Raw genomic sequence first — 26,029 nt, 5'->3', positions numbered from 1 at the left:
AATCATCGACAATTAGGGGGCAACTCTGTGACCCATGACACTGTTGTTTTTCTGATTAGGCGGTCTGTATTTAATATTGCTGACCCAGCAAACTCAGAGCTGTCAAAAATTATGAGAGGGATTATATCACTCTGCTGCCCTCTGCCTTGTTAACCTAATCTGGTTGTTAGGGAGCAGAGTGTCCTGCTCAAGAAATCCTTTGTGGCTTTCAAAGGACTGGTGGTCTTTGGTGGGGGGACTGTTGCCCCCCATCCTGTTTCTTGTCTTTCAACCTGTCAACACACATTGTCTAGGACTTTTGGTGCCAAACTGGGCCAAGGTGCCACCTCGGCCCAACTCTGGGATTTGCCGTGCATGGCAGGCAGGCAGGCAGGGCTTCACAGCACATCAGGGGGCTAATGAGAAACAGTATGGCCAGGGGATAATGTATCCTGACCTGACAGGCCATGAAACACAGTCTGCCAGCCATTTCGCTCCCTTGCTCTGCTTCTGCCTTCCATCCAAGCTGTTCTGACACTTTCAATCTGACTTAAGTGGATCTGGAGGGTGCTGTGTGCGTTTCTAGCCCTCCCTTCACGCTCCCTTTCCCCTTTTTGCAACATGCTGAAGGGTCTCCCAAAACATAAGTTGAAGTTGAGGATGCACTGCTGCTGCTGGAGTGTTATTTCTATCTTTGGGAGCAGATAGATAGACAGTGTGAGAGACTGGAAGGAGAGCTGGATATTCCCTGTCTGACCATCCCATTGTGTCCTGGCAAGTTGGGAATATCTCTCAGGATCTAACTGGTGATGATGAGGGAATGAAATTGTGGGAGGCAAGCGCCAGCCAGCCTCGGTCTTGCCTGTGCAGAGGCCAAGCTGGATGTAATTTACACTTGGCCCACCTCAGGGAGCAGAAGCCAGAGAAGAAACCATTACCTCCCTCCAGAAAGCTGCCCTCCCCATGTGGCAGTGAGTGTCGGCTTTCATATAAAAATGGATCCATTGCTATTACAACACCCCACCTCTACTGCGCCCCCACCTCCCACCGGTGCTTCCTCCCACTCTCTCATACTGAAGGTGTTTCGCAGATTAGAAAAAGAAGAGACGGGTGGGGGTGGGGTGGGGGGGGGTGGGGGTCGAGCAGGAGACGATGACCAGAAAAAGCGGGGCATGGGCGGACTGGATGGCTGTCACTATTTCATGTCAAAACATTAAAAGTAGCACAGAGTGCAGCTTTGTTGTGACAGAATGATTCCCGAGGCTGCATCGTCCCTTTCTCTACTGCGATGGAGACAGTAATGGCTGAAAGTCATTTTTCTCCCCTTTAGCTGGTAGCAGTTTCCAAAGTAACTGTAATAACAAAAGGCTGAAATTCAGCAGCGTCTGTTCTTTTGACTGGTACTGGCTAACGTTTTCAAGCTCTCTATTTTAGTCATTTTTAAATCTTAAAAAACTGATGTGTTTATGCTGACTCTGACAGATGACTAATATATGATATTTTATTTTGGCATTTTCATTTCAGTAAGTGCACCATTAGTATGAGATTGCTCTTTTTACCCCTCACAGCTGCCAACCCTGATAATAATTCACCATTCAAACTGTAATTTTGAATTTCTGCTAGGTACAATTTAAATACATTAAAGTCATTTGGGTCACACTCTCAGCATCTCAACTATATTAAGTTCTGACCACTTTTACTTTAAGATATTAACGTAATTAATATAAACAAGGTAAGTTTTTTGTGAGTATGGCAGTCACAAATCACCTATATGGCTTTTTCTCTTTGGCTATCAGGTGTTATTTGGCAAGAAATTTGCTCAACTGCTTTAAGGGTCACAAAGTAAAATTGCTCCATGGCACAAACAGGAGAAGGGAAGCTTTTCAAAACAAATGCATGTTAGCGAAGGGAGGAATCTATCTATCTATCTCTCTATCTATCTATCTCTCTATCTCTCTATCTATCTATCTATCTCAGTTAATGTGGAAAAAGGCAAAGAACTGCTGCTGTAATGAACATTATAGAGTAGCAAATGATAGCTTGTATTTAAAAACATGGATACAGTGTTAAAATATTATACTATTGCTATTAATTATGATTATATACTATATTATTACTAGTATACTATAAGCATAATCTTACTCATTCATAACTACTATAGTTTGGTATTTTTAATCACAGCTGAGTGTGGAAAACTCATTTCGCAGCATTGAGGGTAAAGTCTGACATATGTGATCAATACCCTGTGGGATCCTGACCTTCACAGGGAGGGGATCAATCCCAGAAGGTTTCACCCTCTTCATCGACCCTCTTGCACTTACAAATAACATTTGCATTTTTATTGTCTACACGTTACAGGTTAATTACACACTGCTGCTTTGTGGTGCTTTTTTTGCTAACTGCATTATTCTAATAAAAGAATCCACTGACTTTCTTTTTTTAGTGTAATTTGTTGAATATCTCCTGTTTGCCCCTCAGCGATAGCTAATTATCTAAAGCGGTCTAGCACAAAATAATTTGTGTATGCTCTGTGGTGCATCCAGTTGGGCGTCATATTTTGGTTGTGGGTGGGTTACTGTTCTCACATGGAGCCTTCAGGGATTGAAGAGTGCCAGAGTTTGTGTTTTCATAACTTTAAAGTTAGGCACTATCTGCCTGTGCTTATATTTAAGGTTAACCAAGGTATTCATGTTGGTTTTCACACAAAAAGGAATAAAAGTAGTGAAGAATAAAAAAAGAGCACTTGGGAGAGAAACTTAAACCCACCCTATATTGCAACTGTATTCCTTCAGTATTTTGTAACGGTGTCTTTTGCAAATAATAACCCAAGAAGCAGAAAGTTATTTTCTACCTTAAAACCACCAGCACATTTTACAGCCAACAGCTCCGGTTCCTCTCATACAAGTTTGACTTAAAAACCAAAAAGTCATCATACACATAATTTGCTGCCTGTCAGTGCGCTTTACAAAAATGACTCCCTGATGTTTTGCTTCTTTGGTTACCTTTATCCAACTAAAACTATGCCGGAGAACTATGCAAAGGGAGGTCTACAATTTGGAAACCAAACACGTACTCACTGTACTCACACAACTGTAAGAGAGATTACTTGTCAGGAAAACCAGTGAAAAAGATTGTCGAACACACATTTATGATGAAACTCACATAAAGGCTTGTGACTGTGCTGTACAGTTACAGTTATTTGGGGAAGATGAGGGCACGAGTAAGATTCTGATGCAGCTTTAATTTGATATGGAAATTGTCGCTGGCACCACCTGGCTGCTTGTCAGTGCTTATCCTCCTCACCCAAGTAAAATACATCAAACGCTACAAGAGGCTTCAGTCTTCATGCATCTATTTATTTCATTTTTAACATTTCTGGAGTGTGGAGAGCAACAATAAGCAGAGGAGATCGTCTGTACTCTTTTTCAAAATGTACAGAATAATCATATAAGCCCCAAACAGAAGCAAAAACTAAGCTTCACTGTGTAAAACATGAGAGTTTAACACAGAGGTACCCAACATCAAAACAGCTCCCTGGAAAGCTGCTGCTCGCACCACAGCTGGCTGACTTGCGTCACAGCCATTTCAACAGGGACACTCTCTAGTGGGTAAACCAACCCACTGAATCTCTGTGTGGAGATGGCAGGTGGGTGCTGAAATGACAGCTGATTAGAAATAAAAGAGAACTGCAAATTAAGTGACTGAGTGTTGATTGAATGAATAAATGTGTGAGCATATGATTCTTCTTCTTGTCTGTTCTTTTAGACTCCCCATCACCCCTCATTTTGCATTTTAGAGATCATTCACATTAGCAGTTTAAATCTACTGGGATTAAGGATGGATTTAACACATACTGCATGCTCAGTCCTTTCTTTCTTAATCATTATTAAATATATGAGGTGACATGTATTAAAATCTTTTAGAAGCAACACATTATACATATGTCCATGTTTATATTCTTATTCTGGGGCTTTAGTGGAATATCTTTGCATGGTCTTAAGAAAACTCCTTATTTATCTTATACTGAACTGTTATGCGGCCTAGGTTAAGGCCATGGCTTTTGGCATGTATTTTTACATATGTTCACCTCATGTTTTGGACCTTTGACCATATTTAACATAGACATCCAACACCATAACAGCTTAAAAATAGCAGCAATTAATGAACAGGATGATCCCCTTTAATACTGAGAGGGGTAATAGAGTATTTATAAAAGATGATTATTTTAGTGTTTTATTTTATACTTAATTTTGATGGTTGCAAGATGCAGTAATCTTCCATAAAGTCCAAATACCTAATTTTGCACGTCTTCAGATTAAAGCAAGAGATAATTATTAGCATGATAGAAGGTGAATGACTCCATTATCTAGAAATGTCTGTAAACTGGTCTGATGCATACTGATCTAAACTTCCTGTCCAAAATGAATAGTCAGGGGGGAAGCATAAAGTCAGAGATACATCATTTCGTATCAATAAAAACATGCCAAGAATTGCTTCTGTCAGCCAGTTAACTGAGAAGCATTCCTCCAAATATGCTGTTGTGCACGTCTCTAACTTTAAAAAAGTTTCAGCTGTCTACATGAGCCAAATGTTGTTCCCCTCAGGTGTGCATCTGTGGAACGTGTTGTTCTGTTTGTAGTTTCCACATGACAAGACTTCATTTTGGAGTGTGGATTCAGATCCTGGTTGTGTTGGAGTCAAGTGTCTGGGGAGCCTGGAGATGAACATCATCAGCAGGGCAGACATCCAGCTTGGACGTGTTCACCTGCTTGCCTGCCTGCCTGCCTGCCAGAACTCCAAATAAAACTCCCCAAAAATATCTTCTCTACCAGTTAAAAATCTCTGCCACTTGAAAAGAGGAACGCTGTAAAGGTCTTCATTGAAATTGTGGCACTTTTTTTGAAAGAGGTGACATTTCTACACGTCCATCCCACTGATCTGATGCTAATGAAGCCCAGAATAATCAGCAACATTTAAAACGTCGGGTGCTAAGAGGGCTGCTTGGCAACGCTCACTCAGCATTTCCAGAAGCCTTTACTCATGCTGTAACTGAGATGAGACAAACGGAGGAGAGGCAGGCTGAAGAGTAGTAAGTGTGTTGATAATTGTCTCCTCAGTATTGATGTCCATTAGATAGGTATGCAGCACCCTGATCCTCTCAATCCCTTCATGTGTGCGCACATACACACACATTCACCAATAACACCTGATCCCCTTCTTTTCCCACAGCGCTGAATCCAAGATTCCCAGCACTTAACATTGATTATTAATGGAAGGTTTCAAAAGAGAAGGGGGGCAGAAACTGATCTTACTCTTTATGCACGCTGGCGTTAAGAGAAACCTGTCAAAGGTTGAGGGCCAGTCTCTTCCCAGAAACCCTACTGATTTAAAGTGCAGCTGCAGAGCGAGCAGTTGACGTTTTGAATTTCTGCTCAGCATTGTGTGGTCTGAGGGTCATGGCATGTCACAGTACAATGACTATGCTGGTTCTTACCTTAAAGTATGACTATTGACACTGATTTGAGCTTCAATGGGGGCACTGGGGGATGGGGATATACCTTATAGTATCAGATGAACTGTGGAGAGCTGAGAGTCCAGGGGGAACGCATTGTTCAATTGTGTTACAATGAGCTCTGGAGCTATCATTTGATCCTCATCCTATTCTGTAATAATTTCTGAATATGCTTTTCACAGACTACTACAAGCTTATTAAAACTCTGGTGAATTTACTTCCTGGGGCAGGACACAGAAATACAGGTGGCAATAAATCACAGTAAAGAGGCTGCCTGAAAATGTATTCTCCACTGTAGTTTGACATTGTGTCCTCCCATAATTCTTACTCCAGCAATCATAGAGTTGTTATAATGCGTTGAGATATCATGTGAGTCTTGGCATCATACTGTAAATATAAAGTCAGTCTTTTTTTTAACTAGTCATTAAGGCCTGAGTTGTTAATTTCAGGTCCTCTATTAAGTGTGCTGGTGGTCATTTTTGGAAATTATTGCTCTGTTATAAAGATTTAAAGACTTCGTAGCTTTGATGCCTGCCGTTGGCTCACCTGCTGCTTTCTTCAGCTCTGGGAATCACTGAGTCAGACTATTGTTAATATTTCAGTAAGTTTAATGTTAATTGATTCTGATACCCGCTATTCTAATGTAATGTAGCCAAAGTGGTTAACATTAGTAGCTAACATTAGCCTAAGTAGCCCTGTCCAAGGTAGCGGGACATGTTCCTTAAGTGGGAGGTCCTGGCTCCAAATGGGAAAGATGGCGCCAACCATAAGCAGCAACCCAGGGCTTAAAACTGTCTCCAATGCAAAACAATGGCTGACGTCACACCTCACTAGATCCAGACTGTAAATGTTCTTTCGTAGAGTCATGCAGGATACATATCTGACAATATGAACATCTAAAAGTCCTCTAATCACCCTTGTCATGATCCTGCACATAAGACCTGATGCATGTTCAATACTTTAAATGTCCCTCATGGATGACGCACACTGCTATTGTATCTAACTATAATGAATATCAAATGGGACATCAATACTTATCTCTTCATCACAGGTTAATTCTCATAGTTAACTGTTTTCTTCTCTGATGTTTCTCTATTTTAGTTCCCTGCAGCAGCACATATTGATCTTCTATTTATTAGAAAGGCTTGGAAAGTGCTCTTGTAAACAGAAATCAATGCTAACATGTTTGGTTTACACAATACCCTTTTTGGGATGTTATTTGGGTGCATCGCTGTGCGTACATTCACAGAGACATATACTGTATATATAGTACTTCTGACACTTCATGTCTATTGTTGCAATATTTCAGTAAGTTTAATGTTGCTTGATTAGGATACCTGTCTTTAGTACAATTTAGCTAACGTTGCTAACAAGTGTACACCGCTTGGTGTTCCCAGTAAGCTAGCATTTACTTTAGCATGAAAGGCAATTCTGGGCTTCAAACTGGCTCCAATGCAAACCAATTTGTGCCGTCACTCCTCACTACATCCATCTTCACAGTCTATATTCAGAATAACCAACGCTGCCTGAAATCAAGAAGTTCAAACAAAAGTGAAGAATGTCTACCGAAGGTCAGCTGGGGTGACGTCACCTTACCAAACACTGTGTAACAAGCAGCTTTTCTGACACTGGCTTGTGTTTGGAAACTTTAATAACAAATACAAAACTTTGTCACTGTGGTTTTGTCCAGTTGAAAATGAAGAGTAGGTGAGATCACACCATTAAAGAGAATCTCAAACTGCTAAATGGTTTGAAATTTTTTTTATGAGGACTCGTTTGGAGCCGGACCTCGAGGGAGCAATGCTGCTGGCAATACCTCCCTGTGCCTCTATCTCTTCGCAAATAACACCTGCCTTGAACTGGCACGTGATAGAGATCCAGGCGCTATTTTGTAGTTTATCTAAAAAGGAGTCATGAGCTATGTTTTCCCCTGGTGCATTTTTACTCATCTTCCTGTGCCCTCTTCTGTCCCTGTGGACACAAATGTGCGTCAGCAAGTTGCTCAGCGGCCTGCCTGGCCTGCTATCTCTTTATCGGCTCCTGTGTCTCTCTATTTTGTGAAAAAAAGAAATGCACTAAGGAGCAGTCACATGTTTTTATTTTGATGTTTTCCTCAACCTCACTGGGTTTTTTTTTATTTTTTCCAGACTGCTAAAAGCAAAATTCAGGACAAAACCATGTATGCATTTAAAATTAACAACTGAGCACGCATCTATTCATTATTTGTTCTGTTCCACATTCCCCATCACAGAGCTGAGTCAACCCGAGCGAGCTTTGTTTGAGTCAGAAGTTGCTGTGTACGGTTGTCCAGCGTCTGTGAGCAGATGAGGATGTGGGCCACCCTTTTTCCCGTGGGGTCTTCTGTGTCCCTTAACTGATTCAAACCTAGCGAGCAAAAATATCCACATGCCTGCGTCTTCATTGTTGCCTGAGGGAACGTATTAATGCCTCGGCTAATCCGATTAACATTAACAATCCCACAGGGGAAATCGCTGCACATCTGCAACGGACAGATAATTATGTTGCCTCAGATGTTTGTTTCTTTCTTTTTTTGTGTTTGCTTTGGCTCTTTTTATGTCTTTGGAAGACCATCAGTGTTTTTTTGTTTTTTTTGTTGGCTGGGATGGGCACCATTTCAGTGTGTTTCTAAGTCGTTGTAGCAAACATGGGTGAATGCCCTCCTCCTTGTCTCAAGGGCAAGCTTTCTGTGATGTTAGCAGACTGAGATGGATTTGTTTTTTTGAGTAATGCCAAGGATGGCAACAGAGCTTCACTGTCCTATGCTGTTTTTAGCTGTAAATCATGAATGTTCTCTTTGATGAGTAAGGTGTGAATTTCTTGAAAAAATGGTCTCACAAATGGAGCTCTATCTCTAAATTACGGTAATTAATTCAGCAATAGTTGTCATAGGTGTTGTACTATTCATAAATGTAATAAAGCATGAGCAAGATTCATGCAAGTTTGAAAATATACTTGTTCTTTTCTTTTTCCTCTCATGCTTAAATGATTGAAAATTAAGGACTTGTTTACTTGTACAACTTGAAAGGATATTACAGCACTGGCTGCACCGCACCGATGTGTGTGAGGCAGAGAAGAAGCAGAAAGTCACTGTGAGGGATTACTGTGGCTCACTCTATGCCTATTAGAAGTATGTTTCTTTGACTGATTATCTGAGCTGAGCCCCTCAGAGTGGGGTTCAGACAATGAACTCCACTGTGGGCTACACCAAACACACTGCACAATGTTGAATAATTGCGGATTTGATTGATTTTGAATTCATTTTATTTTGCTAAAATTGGGGAACGACATACAGAGTTTGATTTTGATTAACTGGAGTACCTGGGTGATGGATGAATATCTCATTAAATGTACTATCATCACACTTTTAATAAATTATCTACATACATCCCATACAGTATATTTAAACTTAAAATAACCACAACCAAGCAGTCAATTTGGCAAATGGTAAGTAATCCACATGAACATAAAAATTAAGGAAAGTAAAATTTACTCATGTACTAATATACTCATCCTTACAATTTTTATTAATATAAAATGTACAGTATATCTTTTGTTTCCCTCTGGGCTTGCACACACTTTTTGTTGTTGCATTGTGTTATGGCAACAGGAAACAACATCATGCACCTTAATGTAATATATGCCATTTGGGGAACTTAGAGTTGCATGAGTGTGTATGTTTTCCAGCATAGTGTACTCAGATGTTGGGTTAGGGTTAGAAGAACAGAACCTTAAATCTCAATACTATAATTTCCCTTCTTCTCAAATAAAACAGGGTTTATTGATAGTAGTGATATAAGTGATATAAGGTATACAGAAAATAAACCCAAAACTTCAAAACTCCAACAACACTTGAAGTATAAAGAAAAACTTTACTTCGAGAACATTTGAGATGTTCTTTGCATTGTTTATCATGACCCCGATGTCATTGGGCTCACAATAAGGTTATTCTTTATACTACAAGGAGTTTTTATACTTCTTCAGTATTGGATGTGACACCTGCTGTAAGCTTTTGTTTTTCTCCACAGACAGTTTGAAGTGATGTCAAACTTTACTTGACTCTGAAGAGAAATAATGAAATCTTTCAGAAACCCTTCTTATCCCTTTAAACCTAACAGATGGAATATATACTACAAAGTTGTTTAGATTTCCCCTTGAAAGTTTAATGGTAGAAGTAGAAGAAGTAAAAAAAAGACTCTTGAGGAAGGCGGACAGGTGACTGATGACTGTGTGAATTAATGAGTGAGTTTACATCCTGTATATTAAACTAAACTGTATGAAACCCACTCGTGGTAGATGCTAAAAGGAGACAGTTGGAACAAACATTTAAATTTGATTACTTCACTGTTTAGAGAGATGTCCACTGGGGCACAATCAGGCAGCAGCTTCCCACGTCTTTGTATTTAATTTGGAGCACTCACAGTCGGATGGCTCTCTCACTTATTATTGCTTTTGTTTTTTTTTGTTGTTCCGTTGCACAACCCTCGTTATTTAAGGCTATCTCCGTCCTCTTGCAGGTCGGAATTCTCTATTTCCAGCCGAGCGTGTTCCGCTGCATCCTGCTGCGATGGGTTCGACTGCTGGGTTTCGCCACAGTCTATGGGACACTGACGTTGAAGTTGTACAGGTAATACACACAGCACACACACACACACACACACACACACAACTGCACAAAACCCATTTGTCCCAACGTCGTTATCCATCCCAGGAAACGACTATCGGATTACATTGACCTCTTTAAGTGCAATTACACTCTGTCTTACATCTTAATTCTTTGTAAAAGTAAGAGTCATATGAAGTGTTGAGGCAGCACGTTTCTCAGCTACCTCATCACCAGACTACACTGCTGAACATGTTTAGTGGTGGATTTACTGCCTAATTAAGTGGAAGTGAGAATTGCCATGTAAAAGTAATTAAGAAAAGCCTAAATGATGTATAACATAGTATTGAATGGTGGTTGGCAAGAGACAAACCGAGGGACAAATCCATGTGAGTGCAGAGGAAGGGAGAGGACCTCACAGGGAGAGGACTGCCAGAGGATACAGCGAGGATGAGAGGAGAGTAGGTGGGGGTTATCCGGCACTGAATAGCTGATAATGAGACAGGGGCCTGCTGTATTTAAAGTAATACACTTGGAATTGTTCATCTGTGGGGCTTTTTGTCAGGTGAATCTGTCAAAAAGGCTTAATGAAGATGCTGATTAAGAGATGTGGCTAACGCGGATGGGAGCTGAGAAAACCCTTAGAGGTGTAAGTTAACATATTGCACAGATCAATTTTTGATGGGGGGCTCATTAGCAGGGAGCTCAGTGGACACTTCATCAATGTGTGTGAAGGGCAAAGCCTAATAATAGCAGCGGTTGGTCATATGTTTGGGTATAGTATAATTCCTGGTTAGCAGTGTTTGTCTGTGTTAAAGCTGTTAATGTCTTGTAGAGGTGCAACAAATAACTGCTTTGAATTATGAAGCTTTTGACGTGTTGAGTTTTCACAGCTGTTGCACATGCACCTTGCACTTGACATAATTCCAGCTTTTTAAAAATATTTTGAAAACATTAAAAAAAGATAAGACAAGAAAATGTGTAAGTCCTCCAAACTAAATGACCAAACAGATTGTCATTGCCTTCCAAAATGAACCCATATGAGAGTTTTCTGTCATTTGTGTCAACTCTGTTACAAATTAATCATGTGACTGTACTCACCTACCATTTAAAATAAATATTGGTCATTAGATCCATTCCTGTCCATACTGGCTGCACTAAACTGTAAGTAATAAGGGACTTATGTGCAGAAATGCTTTCATAATTTTAATCAATGCTCATATAAGATTTCAGCTTTCTGAGTTTATCAAATCAAGGTGTAAAAAAACCCCAAAATACCCTATTTGTGCCTCATGGGACAATGTTTTATTGCTGAGCTGCTGTTGGGGGTCATGTGTCCTGTCAGGTACATTGCCAGGACAAAACACCACCAATAAATCTATACACATGGATGGATATATCAACTGGCTCATTTGGACTATATAACACTCAAACATATCCACTCAATTTATTAGAATAGTTACTCTACCAAGGTATTGCATCATGACCTCTATGGATAAAGGGAGTAAAGTGACCCAACTCTCTCAATGTACATATGTCTATGTGAGCGTTCTATTAAGATAGACTTGAAGAAATCTGAACCTAAAAAGACTAAAACTACTCTGTTTAATTGCAATCTTCCCCTAACCTAAACTAACATATGCTCTTGGTAGGAAAAGAGATGTGAACTGAAGTCTGGTATCACAGTCACACATTCTGTTGACCCAACTATCGACTCTCATACTTGCAGTACTTTGCAGCAAAAGAACAACATCACACTACTTCCGTCATGATTTGCACAGCGACAACAGGTCCTCGTCAGCAAAAACACAGTGAAAGGTTGCTTTAAGTGTTTGATTTTCTTGATGAATACTGTTGTATTTATGGTGAGGACAGTCTCATGGACCTGAGGGTAATTCCTACTGTCGACTCATGAACATTCCCCACTAATGTTCAACAATCATACAGTGACAGATGTATAATGGAAAAAGCAATTGCAGTTTCTCCACCAGTGCTATTCTCAATAGACTGCAATGATTTGCAGCCACCAGAATTGTTGTGTTTTAGTAAGAGCTTTTACTTGACTTTTACTTACTTACTTTCCCTCAGGGGCTGACAGAAAAAGGTTGAGATTTCTGCATTGGATATTGGAAATTGAAGGAACTTACAAAGAGAAGTTGGCTAAAGTAAATCATCAAAACTCTCGTCAATGATGATTTACAACAATATGAGACATCTCCCTTTGATGGATGCTATCTTTTACTGTCCAAACATGATTATGTTTACAAAGTGAGTGCCCCCCCCCCCCTCTCCCCCACAGGGTGCTGAAGGTGTTCCTGTCCCGTACAGCCCAGAGGATCCCATATATGACCAGCTGGCGAGTGTTACGTCTGCTGGTCATCATCCTGCTTATCGTCCTCTGGTTCCTGGTGGCGTGGACATCTGCTGTTTGCCAGAACCCGGACAGGAAGTTGGCTCTCATCGACGTGGGCTACACGCCTGACGGGCTGCAGTTCAGTATGTGCCTGTTGGATCGCTGGGACTACATGATGGCTGTCGGTAAGCCTTACAACTGCTCCCTGCTTGCATACGGTGTTATGAATAGATTATACTGTGCTGTGGTCTGTGCACAGTGAGAGAGCATGGGTTATTTGAGGTATTCATGGCATAAAATCAAAATGTAATTTCTTAGGAGTGATAGCATTAGCTGAAGGAGAACTTGAATGAGTAAGACAGTCTGTCTCCATCCACATTTGGCAATGCTTTTCCCAAAAGACATTAATCCTCTCAACTGGTGCTACACTTTTTGATGTTTTCCTGTGTTGGAGAGGGCAACCAGCACCAGACAAAGACAGATGATAAATCAAAGGTGCTCGGAAGGGAGCAACATCTCTTGCATTCAAGAAATCTGCATATTGTTCTGTGTCTGCTGACTCAGGCTTCATGAGAGAAAATCTTGGTCCTTTCTGACTTCTGGGGAAACATATGGACCCCCAACAGAGCCCTCATGCTGTGATACTGTATACTGAGGAGGCGTTTTCATTATGTTTATTAGGAGGTAAAAATAGCTTGCTAATAGGGATGTGTGGGTCAACTCTGACATCATCTGCGTACAGATTATAAAAACCTCTTTCAGATCAAGAAAGTCAGCCTTACTGTAGTAGTAAGGTAACTTTATACTTTATACTTTATACCACATTACATTCTACTTTATTTTCACCACACAAAAGCCAACAAGGAAATAAGTCAATAACAATGTATCATTTGGCTCCAGTATACGCAACAAAAATGCAATTTAATGCATTTGATCTAAAATATTACATTTAAGTTAATGACATGTCCTGAAACGGGACAGACGGAACAGACGGCCACAAATGGCCGTCTGTTCCGCAGCCTTTGTTGCTAAAGTTGTTCCACGGGTAGTTTGCTTTGTTCACTCACATATTTCGGATCAGATTTCGGCTTAACCATTTATGGATCTATTTGAGAACTTTGTATTTTGAGAAGCTAACCAATCAGAACAGAGTGGGCTTATCAAGATCCTTTTAAGAGACAGGAGCTAGAAAGAAGATGAACTGAGGGGCTGCATAGGGATTGTGAATAGATTAATACACACTGTGCACACCAGGGGTGAGAAAACACAGGTTATTTTCATGGCATAAAATCAAGAAGTAATTTGTTAGGAGTGACAGCATTGCAGCATTTGGAGTTCAAAGAGAGGGAAGAGTGAGTGATGAGTTGAGAGGAACTTGGATGAGTAAGACAGTTGGCCTCCATCCACATTTGGCACTGCTCTTATGTTTCCCAAAAGAAGACATTAATCCTCTCAACTGGTGCTGCACTTTTGGATGTTTTCCTGTGTTGGAGAGAGCAACCAGCACTAGATAAAGACAGATGATAGATCAAAGATGCTCGGAGGGCAGCAGCATCTCTTGCGTTTAAGAAATCTGCATGCTGTGTCGAGTCTGCTGACTCAGGCTTCATGAGAGAAAACCTTGGTCCTTTTCGCCTTTGAAAACCAATCAGAACAGTGTAGGCTCATCAGCTCAAGGTGGGAGGGGGGATGAACTGAACTGATGGTCTGCCTTTGGGCCAGTATAGGATAAATAATGAGTTTTTTTAATTATAAGTAATGTAAAAATATCCCAGTAGAGTCATGGAATGAAACTATAGACCTGGAAATGTGTGTAATACGTCCACTTTATAGGCCCAATGTGTAAAATGAGTTGTGTACTTACATTATCCAACAATGTTCAAACCCAGAGAAATCCATAATTTTAATCAAGGGAAAGGCCTGTTTCATTTGGTTGCCTGTCAATGACGTCATATTCCCTTTGCATATGTGCCAGCATTGTGGGTGTCTGCCAGAAGACTTTTTATCCACTTTTAAACCACATTTATAAGACTTTTTAGATCTTGTTTGTTTTAACTGTGTATCTTATAGGGATGAAAGATTGTAGTCACTTGACATCTGGATCTTATCAGAGAAACAGGTTAAACAAACATTAGCTGCAGTTCAGCTCACATCCTGCTGAACAGCACCGGAGAAATTCAAATTATTTTACGTGAAACTGCTTTATTCAGTGTTTTTACCTGTTTTAATCATCAGGTCCATTTTTTTGCCTCTGTAGATTATTTGGCCTTCCACTATACTTTACAATGTTATCAAACTCTGTCTTTTGTTATTGTTTTGATCGAGGGACCCCTAGGCAGAAACATTATATATAACATATTGTGCCTTTAAAATAGGTGAAAAATATGCCAGTGCTATTTTTAAAACTATTTCAACCTGCTTCATTTTCTCATTAGTAAACTGCCTTATTCTTTCTTGTTTCAGGATATAGACCATAATTTACTTAAATGTATTTATATTTTTAAAGATATAAGGTATTAGTAGTTAAATATACTACACAAAAAGAAGATGATGAAGATTTTTTGCTGATGCACTGTAGATTCCTTTCATTCATCTAAAGTATTTTGATCTCCATATGCCCTCATACAACCCTAACAAATAATACTTCTCTGAATGGGACATCACATCTAATGTTCACTGTTGTTCTGTTGTGAGCAAAAAATGTGATTCACCCAGACCTGACAGCGCCACAGTCCAAGCAGACAACAACATAAATGTCAAAATGATGCCCACAGATTTTCATAGAAAAAGCAGTGTGTTTATTGCTGTGGAGATGGCTACCTGGGAAACATTAGATGGGGTTGCCATGGTGGTTGCATGGGGATTTATTTAGTGCCCAGAGAATGCAACCACAGCTGTTACAAATGATTTTAATAGCTTCGATTGAACAGGGTATTTTCCTGTATACCTGTGTTGTACAACCGTTTGCACCAGCTTCATGAGAGCATTGAACTGTGAAGTGGCTGCTCAGTGGGTGCAAATCCTTTTTTTTGGCCTGTATAGAATGCATGTGCACCGCATAGAAATGATTTCTTGGCCTGTGCTTCCACTGTGTTCACTACTTGTTCCTACGGCTTTCTTTACAGCTGAGTTCCTCTTCCTGCTGTGGGCAGTGTACCTGTGTTACGCTGTGAGGACGGTGCCGTCGGCGTTTCACGAGCCTCGCTACATGGCCATTGCTGTTCACAATGAACTCATCCTGACAGCAATATTCTATGTCATCAGGTAACAACTCTCACCACCAATCATCTGGATTTCTTAGTGGATATATGGCAATTACAGTTCACTCACCACTCCCTATATAATAGGTATTAAATAGTGAGCAGTAAATTGAGATTCAATTGAAATTCATCAGTTTGCATCATTCGCAAATCATTTTTGTAAAAATGGGATGCATTGAGGGATTGTGATTTTGCTCTTTTTTATTCTTTTGTGGGATTTTAGGGTACTATATAGTGCGTACATTTCACACAGAGAATTCAGAAACTCAAATGAAGTGGCTAAGGATAACTATAGTGCATGATATGGTAAATAAGGAGTGATTTCAGACACTTTATTAATAAAACAGAACTCTAGACTATATTTTCTAAATTTTTTGAACTGGACCTTCAGGTTTAGACAATCACAGTACAATGTTAAAATATCAACTCCTGTTCTGAGTAGCTACACCGATGCTCAAAGGAGGATAAAAACACACATAAATACTATCAATTGCATAGTTTTCAACATACATGCCGTTCCACATTTACCAGCTCCATTTTTTAATATTATGGCCTTTGATTGCTCTCCGGTTTTGTCATTTTGACATTTACGTCCCCCGCCACATTGTCTCATTTTCATCACATGTAAGCTATGGCATGAAGCTCATCCCCTCTGTTCATCAGGGAGTTGTCTTTTATTGTAGTGAAATCACCCCTCTCTCTCCAGTGTACATGTCAAATAGCTGCACTGTGTAGTTTATAAATGAGACGTTTCAGCTGACATCGCCACAGCTATTCCTCGTTGGAGTCCCCCCTAATTGAGAGCTCAGCTCCATCACATCATTTACTAATGAACCATGTCAGAATGATTTATGTATTTTTTTCAAGACAGCATAAATAGCTTGAATTATTGGCAGCCATTTTTTCAGTTATATATTAGCATTCATTACCAATAAATTTTGTATCATCAACATATAAACATATACACATTTTTTTTTAGGTATTTGAACATCTGGCTCTTTGCGATTACTTTGCCAACACCCATAATGGGCCTTTTCAGCCTTGTTGTGAGGCTTTTCTCCGTAGAAAATAGCCATATAAGACCCGTAATAAATTGGGACAGTTGCCTGGTGCAGCGGGTTGATTCTGACTGGCTGACACCAGAGACTATACTGTACACTGGGGCTTGTTAGAGGCATGCGGTGTCCATTTATGCTAGTCACAGAACCTGCTATTTGATCCCACAGTGACCAGTTAAAGCCCAGACCTTTCTTGTTTTCTATGATAGTCATCAGGTTTTAGTCAGGTCCAGGTGCAGGTGCGAACAGGATACTGAGAGAAAATGAATGGAAGGTAATAGCTGGAGGTCGAAGCATGAAGTGAGACGCTGCACACTGTGAGGAAACGGCATGCCATGGTTATTAAATCCTCATCTGCACAGAAAACTTCTTGCAAAATATGAAGGAGAGACTTCAAAGCTTTGGGTCGTTTCATTTGCTGGACGTTTGCCTTCATTTGCGCCTTTAAGCTATTACTGCCATAATTAGCCATTTGCCAACTTCAACGACGTAATCGGCCTGGTAGATGACATTTGCTTGGATAGAAGGTCTCCAGTGGTTGAATTAGCAACTGACAGGACATGCGTTCATATCCAGCATGCAGGGTCTCACTGTGCTGAAAGCCTGTTAGCTCATTTTAAATAAAAGGCCTGAGCTACTCTTCGCACCACTACTGTTTCTGCCAGTAATTATCTCATTTTGCAGCAGCTGCTACACCAGTCGTCCCTGTGTATTATTGTCTGATGTATAAATAGACCAAATCTTGTGACCAGATCAAGGTCACTCCCCTTCATTAAGAGTCCAGTAAAAAGAATGAGGAAAATATTGTGTCTTTGCTGGCAAAAGGATCAGCCAAGTGGAACATTATATGAGCCTACTTAAAGCAGGGGAACTGACGCCTAGACAGCTTGTGTATTAATCTACTTAGGCTGCTGTTCTCTAAGAGGTTTACTGCGGACAGAGAAATGTGTTTGAATATCACAACGTTAATTAGTCATAGTTCACTGTATTTACGTACTGGAATCAGCTCTCTTAAAGACGCTCAGGATGTGATTCATAACTAAATTCTTGTAGTAAAAGAAAATATGAGCATAGATACTAAAACACACTATGTACACAGTGGGGTTGAGCAGCTTGAATAATGATCCTGCATAATATTATATATACTGTAGTATAACCAATAGTAATGCTGTCTGCGGTCACTAATCAGCTCTGGGTTTCTCATTCAGGATTCGATTTCTAGTTTTCTGACTCCTTTTTTTTCTTCCTGTTATTCTCTGTCCCCTCTCTGTCACTTTTCTTCACATCCTCATAGGTTTACACTTGCTCCTGAGCTTCATCCAGACTGGATGCTGCTACTGTTCTTCACCCACACCCACTTAACTGTAACAGTCACAATGGGGCTACTTCTCATCCCTAAGGTAAATGACCCAATTCATACTTTACTGTACCATTATGAAAAATACAAAAAAGACAGTGTGGGCTTTTGCTTTTTGACCAAATTTTAATTGAAGTTGTACAATTTGACTGATTATATTCTTACTTTTCATTTGATCTTATGTTTTAGTTTGATCCATGCATTTCCTAGCTTTCATACATAAATTAAGTCATCATTATTCAATTTAGAGTAACATTAGGAAGTACTGTTCTTGATAATCATATGACATTGTGTGGTCCAATTTCAATAAGGTCCACCTTTGAACAAACACATTTTGTTCTCTTTTAATGTTTTCCCAACAGTTCCTTTTTGCTGGCACCCACATGAGAGATGATATAGCCTCAGAGGCCTATGAGGACGAGCTTGACATGGGACGTTCTGGGTCGTATCTTAACAGCAGCATCACATCAGCATGGAGTGAACACAGTCTGGATCCTGAAGACATTCGGGTAAGCACCGTTTCCACTCTTTTTTGGCTTTCATTCTTCATTGTATAACCTGGTGATACCTTTTGAATCCTCCAAAAATACTGAGCAATGGCAGTTTTTTATTGCAGACACCAGACGAAATGGGCCATCTCAGTTCTATTAATGGCTGTGGCGTAAGGTCTTGCGACAGTCTTTGGGAAAAACGTACCAACGTGAGCAGAGATTCCTGTTTGTCTGTTAGAGCTGAAGAAGTCTTTCTACCTATGAGTTTGGCACTTTGTCCACTTCAAGTCTATTTAACCGAGGGAGTGGTATTATAATGACATCCTGCTACTTGAGAAGATTCATATAGACAAAAAAACATGAAAATTCAAGACCTGAGCTTAGAGGCTATTTCAGACCTAACATTAAACGCGCTCTGTTTCCTTATTTGATGCTGTCCAAGACTGTCCTGTCCTTGCTTTTTTTTCGGCACGCATGTTATATTATGTAGTGCATCATTAACAACCGTTGGTAGTCACGTGTCATGAATTTGTACTGCATGTTTTCTGTGCAGTAGAATGTCTGCTTTTTTATTATAAGTGTTTTGATGATGTCCCTTTTTTAAAATATGGAATAATACAGTTATTTATTTGTAAAGAGTGACTGATCACTTTGCTCCTGTCTTTTCCTAAATTCTTTCATGAATCTGTAGGAGGAGTTGAAGAAACTCTACTCCCAATTAGAGATTTACAAGAGGAAGAAGATGTTGGCAAACAACCCTCATCTCCAAAAGAAGCGGAGCTCAAAGAAAGGGCTGGGTCGCTCTCTGATGAGGCGCATTACTGAGATTCCCGAATCAGTGCACCGGCAATGCAGCCGTGAGGACAAAGAGGCTGGAGAACATGGGAGCAATCGTAACAGCATTTGTATGTTGAAGAAGAACCCGTTCGATCCGACTCACCCAGTAAAGCCAGCAAAGGAGGAGACACTGAAGAACAAGGTTTTCTCCCTGAAGAAGTCCCACAGTAGCTATGACCATGTCCGTGACCAGAGTGAAGACTCCAACAGCTCAGCAACAGACAAGATGGAGGTGACCACAGCTGAAGGATCCCTCCTGGATACACTTATGGGCAAGAAACTAGTCAAGAAGAAGTCCAGTGAGAATGTAAGTGTCCCCAGTGAATCTACGGAATCAGTACCCCTGGTCTGCAAGTCAGCCAGTGCCCATAACCTCACTGCAGACAAGAAACCAATTCATCCTCGAGCCTCCATGTTGCAGAAGTCCCTCAGTGTCATTGCCAGTGCCAAAGAGAAGACTTTGGGCTTGACAGGAAAGACCCAGAGTACTGAGGACAGCAATAAGAAGAGTCAGCCAAAGGGCAAAGACACAAGGGCAAATGCAGAGTCAGAGAATGAATGTCAACCCAAGATGATCATTAGCCAGTCAGTTGAGTACAAACAGACGGCGGCAAAAGGCAGAATCATGAAACAGCCAGTGAGTGGCAGCCAGCCTTCAATCTGTTCCGATCCAGTTAAGGGAAAAGATCTCTACGATCTCTCAGAAGTGTGTCCCTGGGAAGTAGAAGATCTTCCAACACCTTCTGAAAACAAGGTCCAGAAGCATGTATCCATAGCACCAAAGGAAACCACAACGGTTCACGGAGGTAGCACCAAAAGCAACAAATCTCAGCAGCAGAAGCAAAAAGCTTCTGATCAATCTCCATCAAGTGCGAGGCATTCAAAGGAAATTCAGAGGACAACCGCTGTTCGAGCAGACGTTTGTCCATGGGAGGATGGAGGTGACAGTCCAACCAGTCAAGTCGAAGGGTTGAAGCAACAAACTCATTCCAAAGTAGAAAGCTCCCAAACACATCTGGCAGAGGTTTGTCCTTGGAACATCGACGAGGCACAAAAGACAGCAGAGTTAGCTTGTTCACCAAATACGACAAAGCAGAGAAAAAGCACCTCTCCAGTGGATGGGCAAGGGAGAAGTACCCTTTCAGATCCATCTAAAATAGGAGTCTCACTGCAGCCACCAACTGCGAAAGCTGATGTATGTCCCTGGGACTATGAAAGCACTTCAGTATCTCCAAATTCTGAGAGAACACCTAGTCCCTCTCGAGGTTCCAAAACCAAGGATTCACCCTCAAAAATGGCGGGTACCACTTCCACAAGAACAGTTGAGAAAGAGAAATCAAAAGACACTGATGATGAGAGAAGTAGAACAAAAGCAAAGGACAAGAGTAAATCAGCAGAGAAACACATGAGCCAACCAAAAATGGCTGAGGTATGCCCCTGGGATGTAGAGAGTCATCAGGAGGTGCCAGTGGTAGAAAAAAGGAAAAGTGCTAATGTTGGAGCAGCCAAAGGAAAGAAGGCTGAAGTCTGTCCGTGGGATTTTGAGGATACATCAGATAAGAAAGGTACTGACAAAAGTGCTTCTGTAGTGAAACAGAGCAATCCAAATCCTAAAGGCGGGGTTGTAAGTGCTCCAAAAAAGGCAGATGTATGTCCCTGGGACTTTGAGGATAGTACATCGAGCAAGAAGGCGTGACACTCAACCTTAATGGACCACTGAAACTATAGTTGTTGATGTATACTTTTTTTCACTTTGAAATCGTTAAATATTACCTTTTACTATTAGTACGGTGACTTGGAAGAAAAGTTGATCAAGTTCCACAAGTTGCCTTCCTTTCCGAGGTTTTGTTCCGGTTTTACCTATTTTGAAAATAAGTAAAATGTACAAAAAACCAAACAAAGTCATGACGAGCATTCCAGATTATTACAGGAAAATCCTGACGATGAATCTTAGACTAATTATGCAACTTTTGATTCAGCCTTTTCACTTCATGAGCAATGTTGAAAATCTGCATTTATCCATGTTCTGTATTCCGCCAGCAAATCTTACATCGATTTTTTTTGTGCATTAAAATCATTACTTGGACTAGGATATGGCATGACAGATGTGTAGAGAAAAATACTGCTGTGTATAGGAACAGGAAGTATGACATTAACTACAAAACAGCAAAAGTGAAAGCCAAAGAATAAGGGAACAATTGCAAAAAGGAATGTTGGTCTTTAAGGTGATGAAGTTAATTTATTAGTTAGTGTCCAAGCCTTTGCACAGAAGGAAGGACTCAATGAGGAAATCAGTCTAAAGCACTTTAGCCAACTCCATAAATTAAGAACTGAGGACAGACTGTCCTTCTTGTACATTTCGTCTTCTTACTTTCAACCTCATGGCATGGTATCAAACAGGATATCACACCTACCAAACGTAGGCATCTTTTTGTTCTTTTAGATCTATTTAATTGTAGTTCTCAGCAGATTAAAATGCTTCCAAGTCTGCAGAGATGTTCTGTATGTGCCTAACTAACTAGCATTGTCTTGTATCAGTCTGAAGTGAAGCAAGTGGCTTCTTCTTCAGCATTTTGTGACGGTGAATTATATAAACAGCATGCACAGCCAGGTAACGAGAGTTGTTGATCCCTACCAGTTTGTCAACTAAAGCAGTTAATGTGTTGACAAGTATAATGTCGTTATAGTTGACTTTTTTAAAATACCAGAGGCACTCACTTTCCTGCTTTCATATTTTTAAAAGCTCCTTCAGGGTGGTAAATATTATAAGAGAACATTAATATGAATGTGTCAAAATGGCTCATATGTACACTGTAAAAACAAAGCATAGAGAAATACTGAAGGGATTCTGAGGAAATAATTTGCACCAGCTTTGTTGATGAATCCAGCATGGATCTTTTTTGTCAGCTTGCACCAAGTTTGTGTATATGTGTGTGTGTCCTTTCACACAGTATCAAAAGTTTAAAGTTAAAAATGTGATGCATTTCCCTGAGAGCTGAACCTCTGGAGTCTCATATTTGATCGAGTCCTGGCAGCGCTTTGTAAAAGGTGAACAGGTCGCCAATTTTATTTTACAGCTGATACATACAACCTGCAGCTTGAAGGATAATATTGGTTGATCACCACTTGGGTGTTTTTTGTTTTAACCATGATTCTTGCAAGTAACATTGTACTCATCAAATTAGTTGCTGAGATCTGGAACCAAAGAAGCTACAACAAAGTCTAATGGGGCAAGAAACATGAGCAGTCAGACAGGCATATATGCATACCCTTATCTGGAAAAGAAAAGAAATGCAAACCCTCCCAACTTGTCCATTGCTGTCCATTGTCCAACATTGGTTCCAGTTTACATACCGTGTTTCTCTGCTCCCAGATCTTACCAATTACTGTGATGAGTAAAATGTTGTTGTCACAGATAGAAACAATGGTCAAAACTATGAAAAATACGACACAAGCTTTTATAAGCTGGAACTATTCTTTAATAAGCATTATACTGCCATTTTTTTTAATGCATTTCTATATTGCAAGTTCACAAGTAGTGTAATGCATGTTTTTGTCCCAACTTAATACAAAATAGGCTATAGCCCAATTGATTAATTATGGTAATCATTTTAGACTTACGCTTAGCAATGTGGTTATCAATTACTTATCTTACTAAACCCTTTGAAGGTTGATTCGTTCAGTGTTTTGTATCAAAATGTCTAAATATTCATCATGCACTATCCATCCTAGGACCACAGTAAAAATAAGAAATCTCCCACTTTACATTCAAAATAATTACAGCTGAAAACCTGACAAGAGTTGCTGTATTGTGAGGAAAACTATGTATCAATATAGCATCTACAGTACTTTACGGTATCTTGTGAGAATTACATGGTATCACTGAATGTTGTCACTGATTGTAATTATCTGTAATTGATGTCAAATTCCTCATGACAAAATATTAAAGCTCTGTAGGAGTCCTTACTGTCATTAAAATCAGTGCTTGTCAGTGAGAATTTTACAAAGTCCTCATTTAATTAAACACAGTTCTCCAACTGCTAAATTTTTATTTTGCACTGTAAACAATCCAGTGACAAATATTTGTAGCTGCGTGCTTATCCGATTTTGTTTAACATGATTCTACAGCTAGACTCTATAAACATGATTTAGACACTACGTTTTATATCTTGCCTCCACCTACTGAGAAATTACCTCTGCCATTGACCTTGCTTGTCTGAAATATTTCAAATGTGGAGTGTTTGCCTTACAGTGTGGTTTTGTCATCACCTCTGCTTTATGAGCTCCTTTAGGAATAGTATCTGAGAAGAGGCGTCACCGTGCATGGATTGATTGTAATGCCTTGATGGATCTATATGATATTTATGAACCAGATGTTAGGCATCATCCATCATCTGCATTGTAGTAGCGGATGCGCTCTCCCATGATACAGTGAATCCTGACCCATGGTATGAGAACAGCGACATTTCAAAAAGCCCTTTCTGTTTTTAACTGACTTAAGTCTTTGGAACCACTGCCGCGTTAGACTTTACTGCCCTGGGTGATGAATAATATTCTGTATATTTAAAAAAAAAAAAAACATACCTCTTTTTTGTCCTTGTAGGAAAGCTATTATAAATGAGGAGATTAGTTTAGTTCATGATGATTATTTTCGAAGTCGAAATGACTTGAGCTCATACAGGCTCTCAAACAACTATGATCTGGGTGAAATTCAAAACATTTGTTTCAAAGAACACCAATACAAGCAATATTTTATGGCAATTTCAAGCAAAGAAGGAACTTTTTCTGGTGTCTAAACAAATTTCTATTTATTTATGTATTTGCTTATGTTGATTTTAAACTTTAACACTCTTGGCCCATGAGATTTACTGATCAGAGAGCGTTGGAGCACAAAGGATTACAGTTATACTGTCTTAAAGCAGAACATAATAACAGTGCAATATCCCACCATTATATTATGGAATTATGTCACATTTAGTACAGAAAAATCAATCTGATCTGTTGTATTATTTGCATAATTTCAAAACTAGAGTGTTTGCCGTAGCTTTCCTCAGTTAAGTCAGTCCATAGCTGTCTGTGTATTAAATTGTGTATGCATATCCAGTGTCTTATTGTCTGTTTCTCTGGAGACATTGTATTTTAGCCGTATCATGGATGAATCAGTGAAAGTTTGAACCTCAACCATTTACTTGGGTGTACAAACCAAGACCATTGTTCTTGTACCATCTTGACATAGACAATACTGTGTCCTGTAGCTCTTTGTCCACGAATCAGATCTTTACCATGGTGCATTCTGTTGGCTAGCTGCTCTCATTTCAAACCTGACTTCTCTCTTGTGACCAAATCAAGTCACCCGATGGAAAATACAACTACTACTATTGCTACTACTACTATTCAATGCTGTAACGTCGTAAATCTTGCTCTTGTGGCTTCTGCATGAATTCAAGAAATTAGTAGGACCGATGTTTCACTGCCCTTGATAGAACAAAAAAGAAAAAAAATTGATCTTTTATGGACTGTTACAAGTTGTATAGTGAGTGATTCTGTCCCTAACCCACTGTATTATGTGCTTGTTATAATTATTGCTCTATGACAAGCTTATAGCATCAATATATGGGAATATTTGGTAGATTTATATTGTGTTATATTGTGATAGCATGTACATAAAAGATACCTCCTCTGCAATAAATATTTATATGAAAATGAAGTGCATGCTTACTGTGTTTCTGAATATGCTTTGCTGTATTTCCAAATGTGCTATTACAAACCAAAAAACTTGAGAAAAAAGATCTCAAAGCATCTTCACTCTTACTGCAATAATTGTAATCCCATAGGGAAAAAGATACAAGACACTCCCATGATGCATTTGTGCTTAGTAATCATCCCTGCCTCTGGTTTGTTTGCTTATTCCTCATGTAGACATGCAGTTGGAGAAATGCAGGCCTTTAAAAGCCTTGTGCATCATAACCACTTTAGGATATGCGCATCTTGGCGACTGTCCTGAAATGCTTTTATGGTTTGTTGTGGTCTTTTGGACAGAGATCAATGAAGGCTCTGCAGGAAGCAAAAGATAGAAGATGGTATCAAATGCTGACTCCAGACCCCTGCAGAAAAAAGAAAAAAAAAACACTGTTATTTTCCACTTCCAAAATAATTACTGGCCAAGGTGATTTTTTTTCCTATGCCAAAATAAATTATATCCAGAACTTGCTCTATTAATACTTTTTCAGCCTCATGAATTTAGCCTGACAAACATTACATGAAGTGTCAGTAGTACTTTTAGTATGTCTCTGTGAATGTACACACAGCGATGCACCAAAATAACATCGCAAAAGGGTATTGTATAAACCAAACATGTTAGCATTGATTTCTGTTTACAAAAGCACTTTCCAAGCCTTTCTAATAAATAGAAGATCAATATGTGCTGCTGCAGGGAACTAAAATAGAGAAACGTCAGAGAAGAAAACAGTTAACTATGAGAAATAACCTGTGATGAAGAGATAAGTATTGATGTTCCATTTGATATTCATTATAGTAAGATATATTAGCAGTGTGCGTCAT

General features: G+C 39.7%; 1 protein-coding gene across 1 annotated transcript in view; it reads left to right on the top strand.

Moving 5' to 3' along the window:
• Window positions 1-21,164, top strand: part of gpr158a (G protein-coupled receptor 158a) — a 68,543-nt gene extending 47,379 nt beyond the window's left edge. Inside the window, exons 6-12 of the mRNA XM_053342495.1 lie at window positions 10,027-10,136; window positions 12,412-12,650; window positions 15,591-15,729; window positions 18,078-18,183; window positions 18,503-18,649; window positions 18,757-18,840; window positions 19,323-21,164. Of these exons, the coding sequence (XP_053198470.1) occupies window positions 10,027-10,136; window positions 12,412-12,650; window positions 15,591-15,729; window positions 18,078-18,183; window positions 18,503-18,649; window positions 18,757-18,840; window positions 19,323-21,164 (2,667 nt within the window). The remainder of the gene's footprint in view (window positions 1-10,026; window positions 10,137-12,411; window positions 12,651-15,590; window positions 15,730-18,077; window positions 18,184-18,502; window positions 18,650-18,756; window positions 18,841-19,322) is intronic.
• Window positions 21,165-26,029: the final 4,865 nt, after the last annotated feature.

The sequence above is a fragment of the Scomber japonicus genome, chromosome 21 (genome assembly GCF_027409825.1).
Source record: "Scomber japonicus isolate fScoJap1 chromosome 21, fScoJap1.pri, whole genome shotgun sequence".
NCBI lineage: Eukaryota > Metazoa > Chordata > Actinopteri > Scombriformes > Scombridae > Scomber > Scomber japonicus.
Note: the sequence above shows the minus strand (reverse complement) of the source record. Positions and strands in the feature narration are given on the sequence as shown.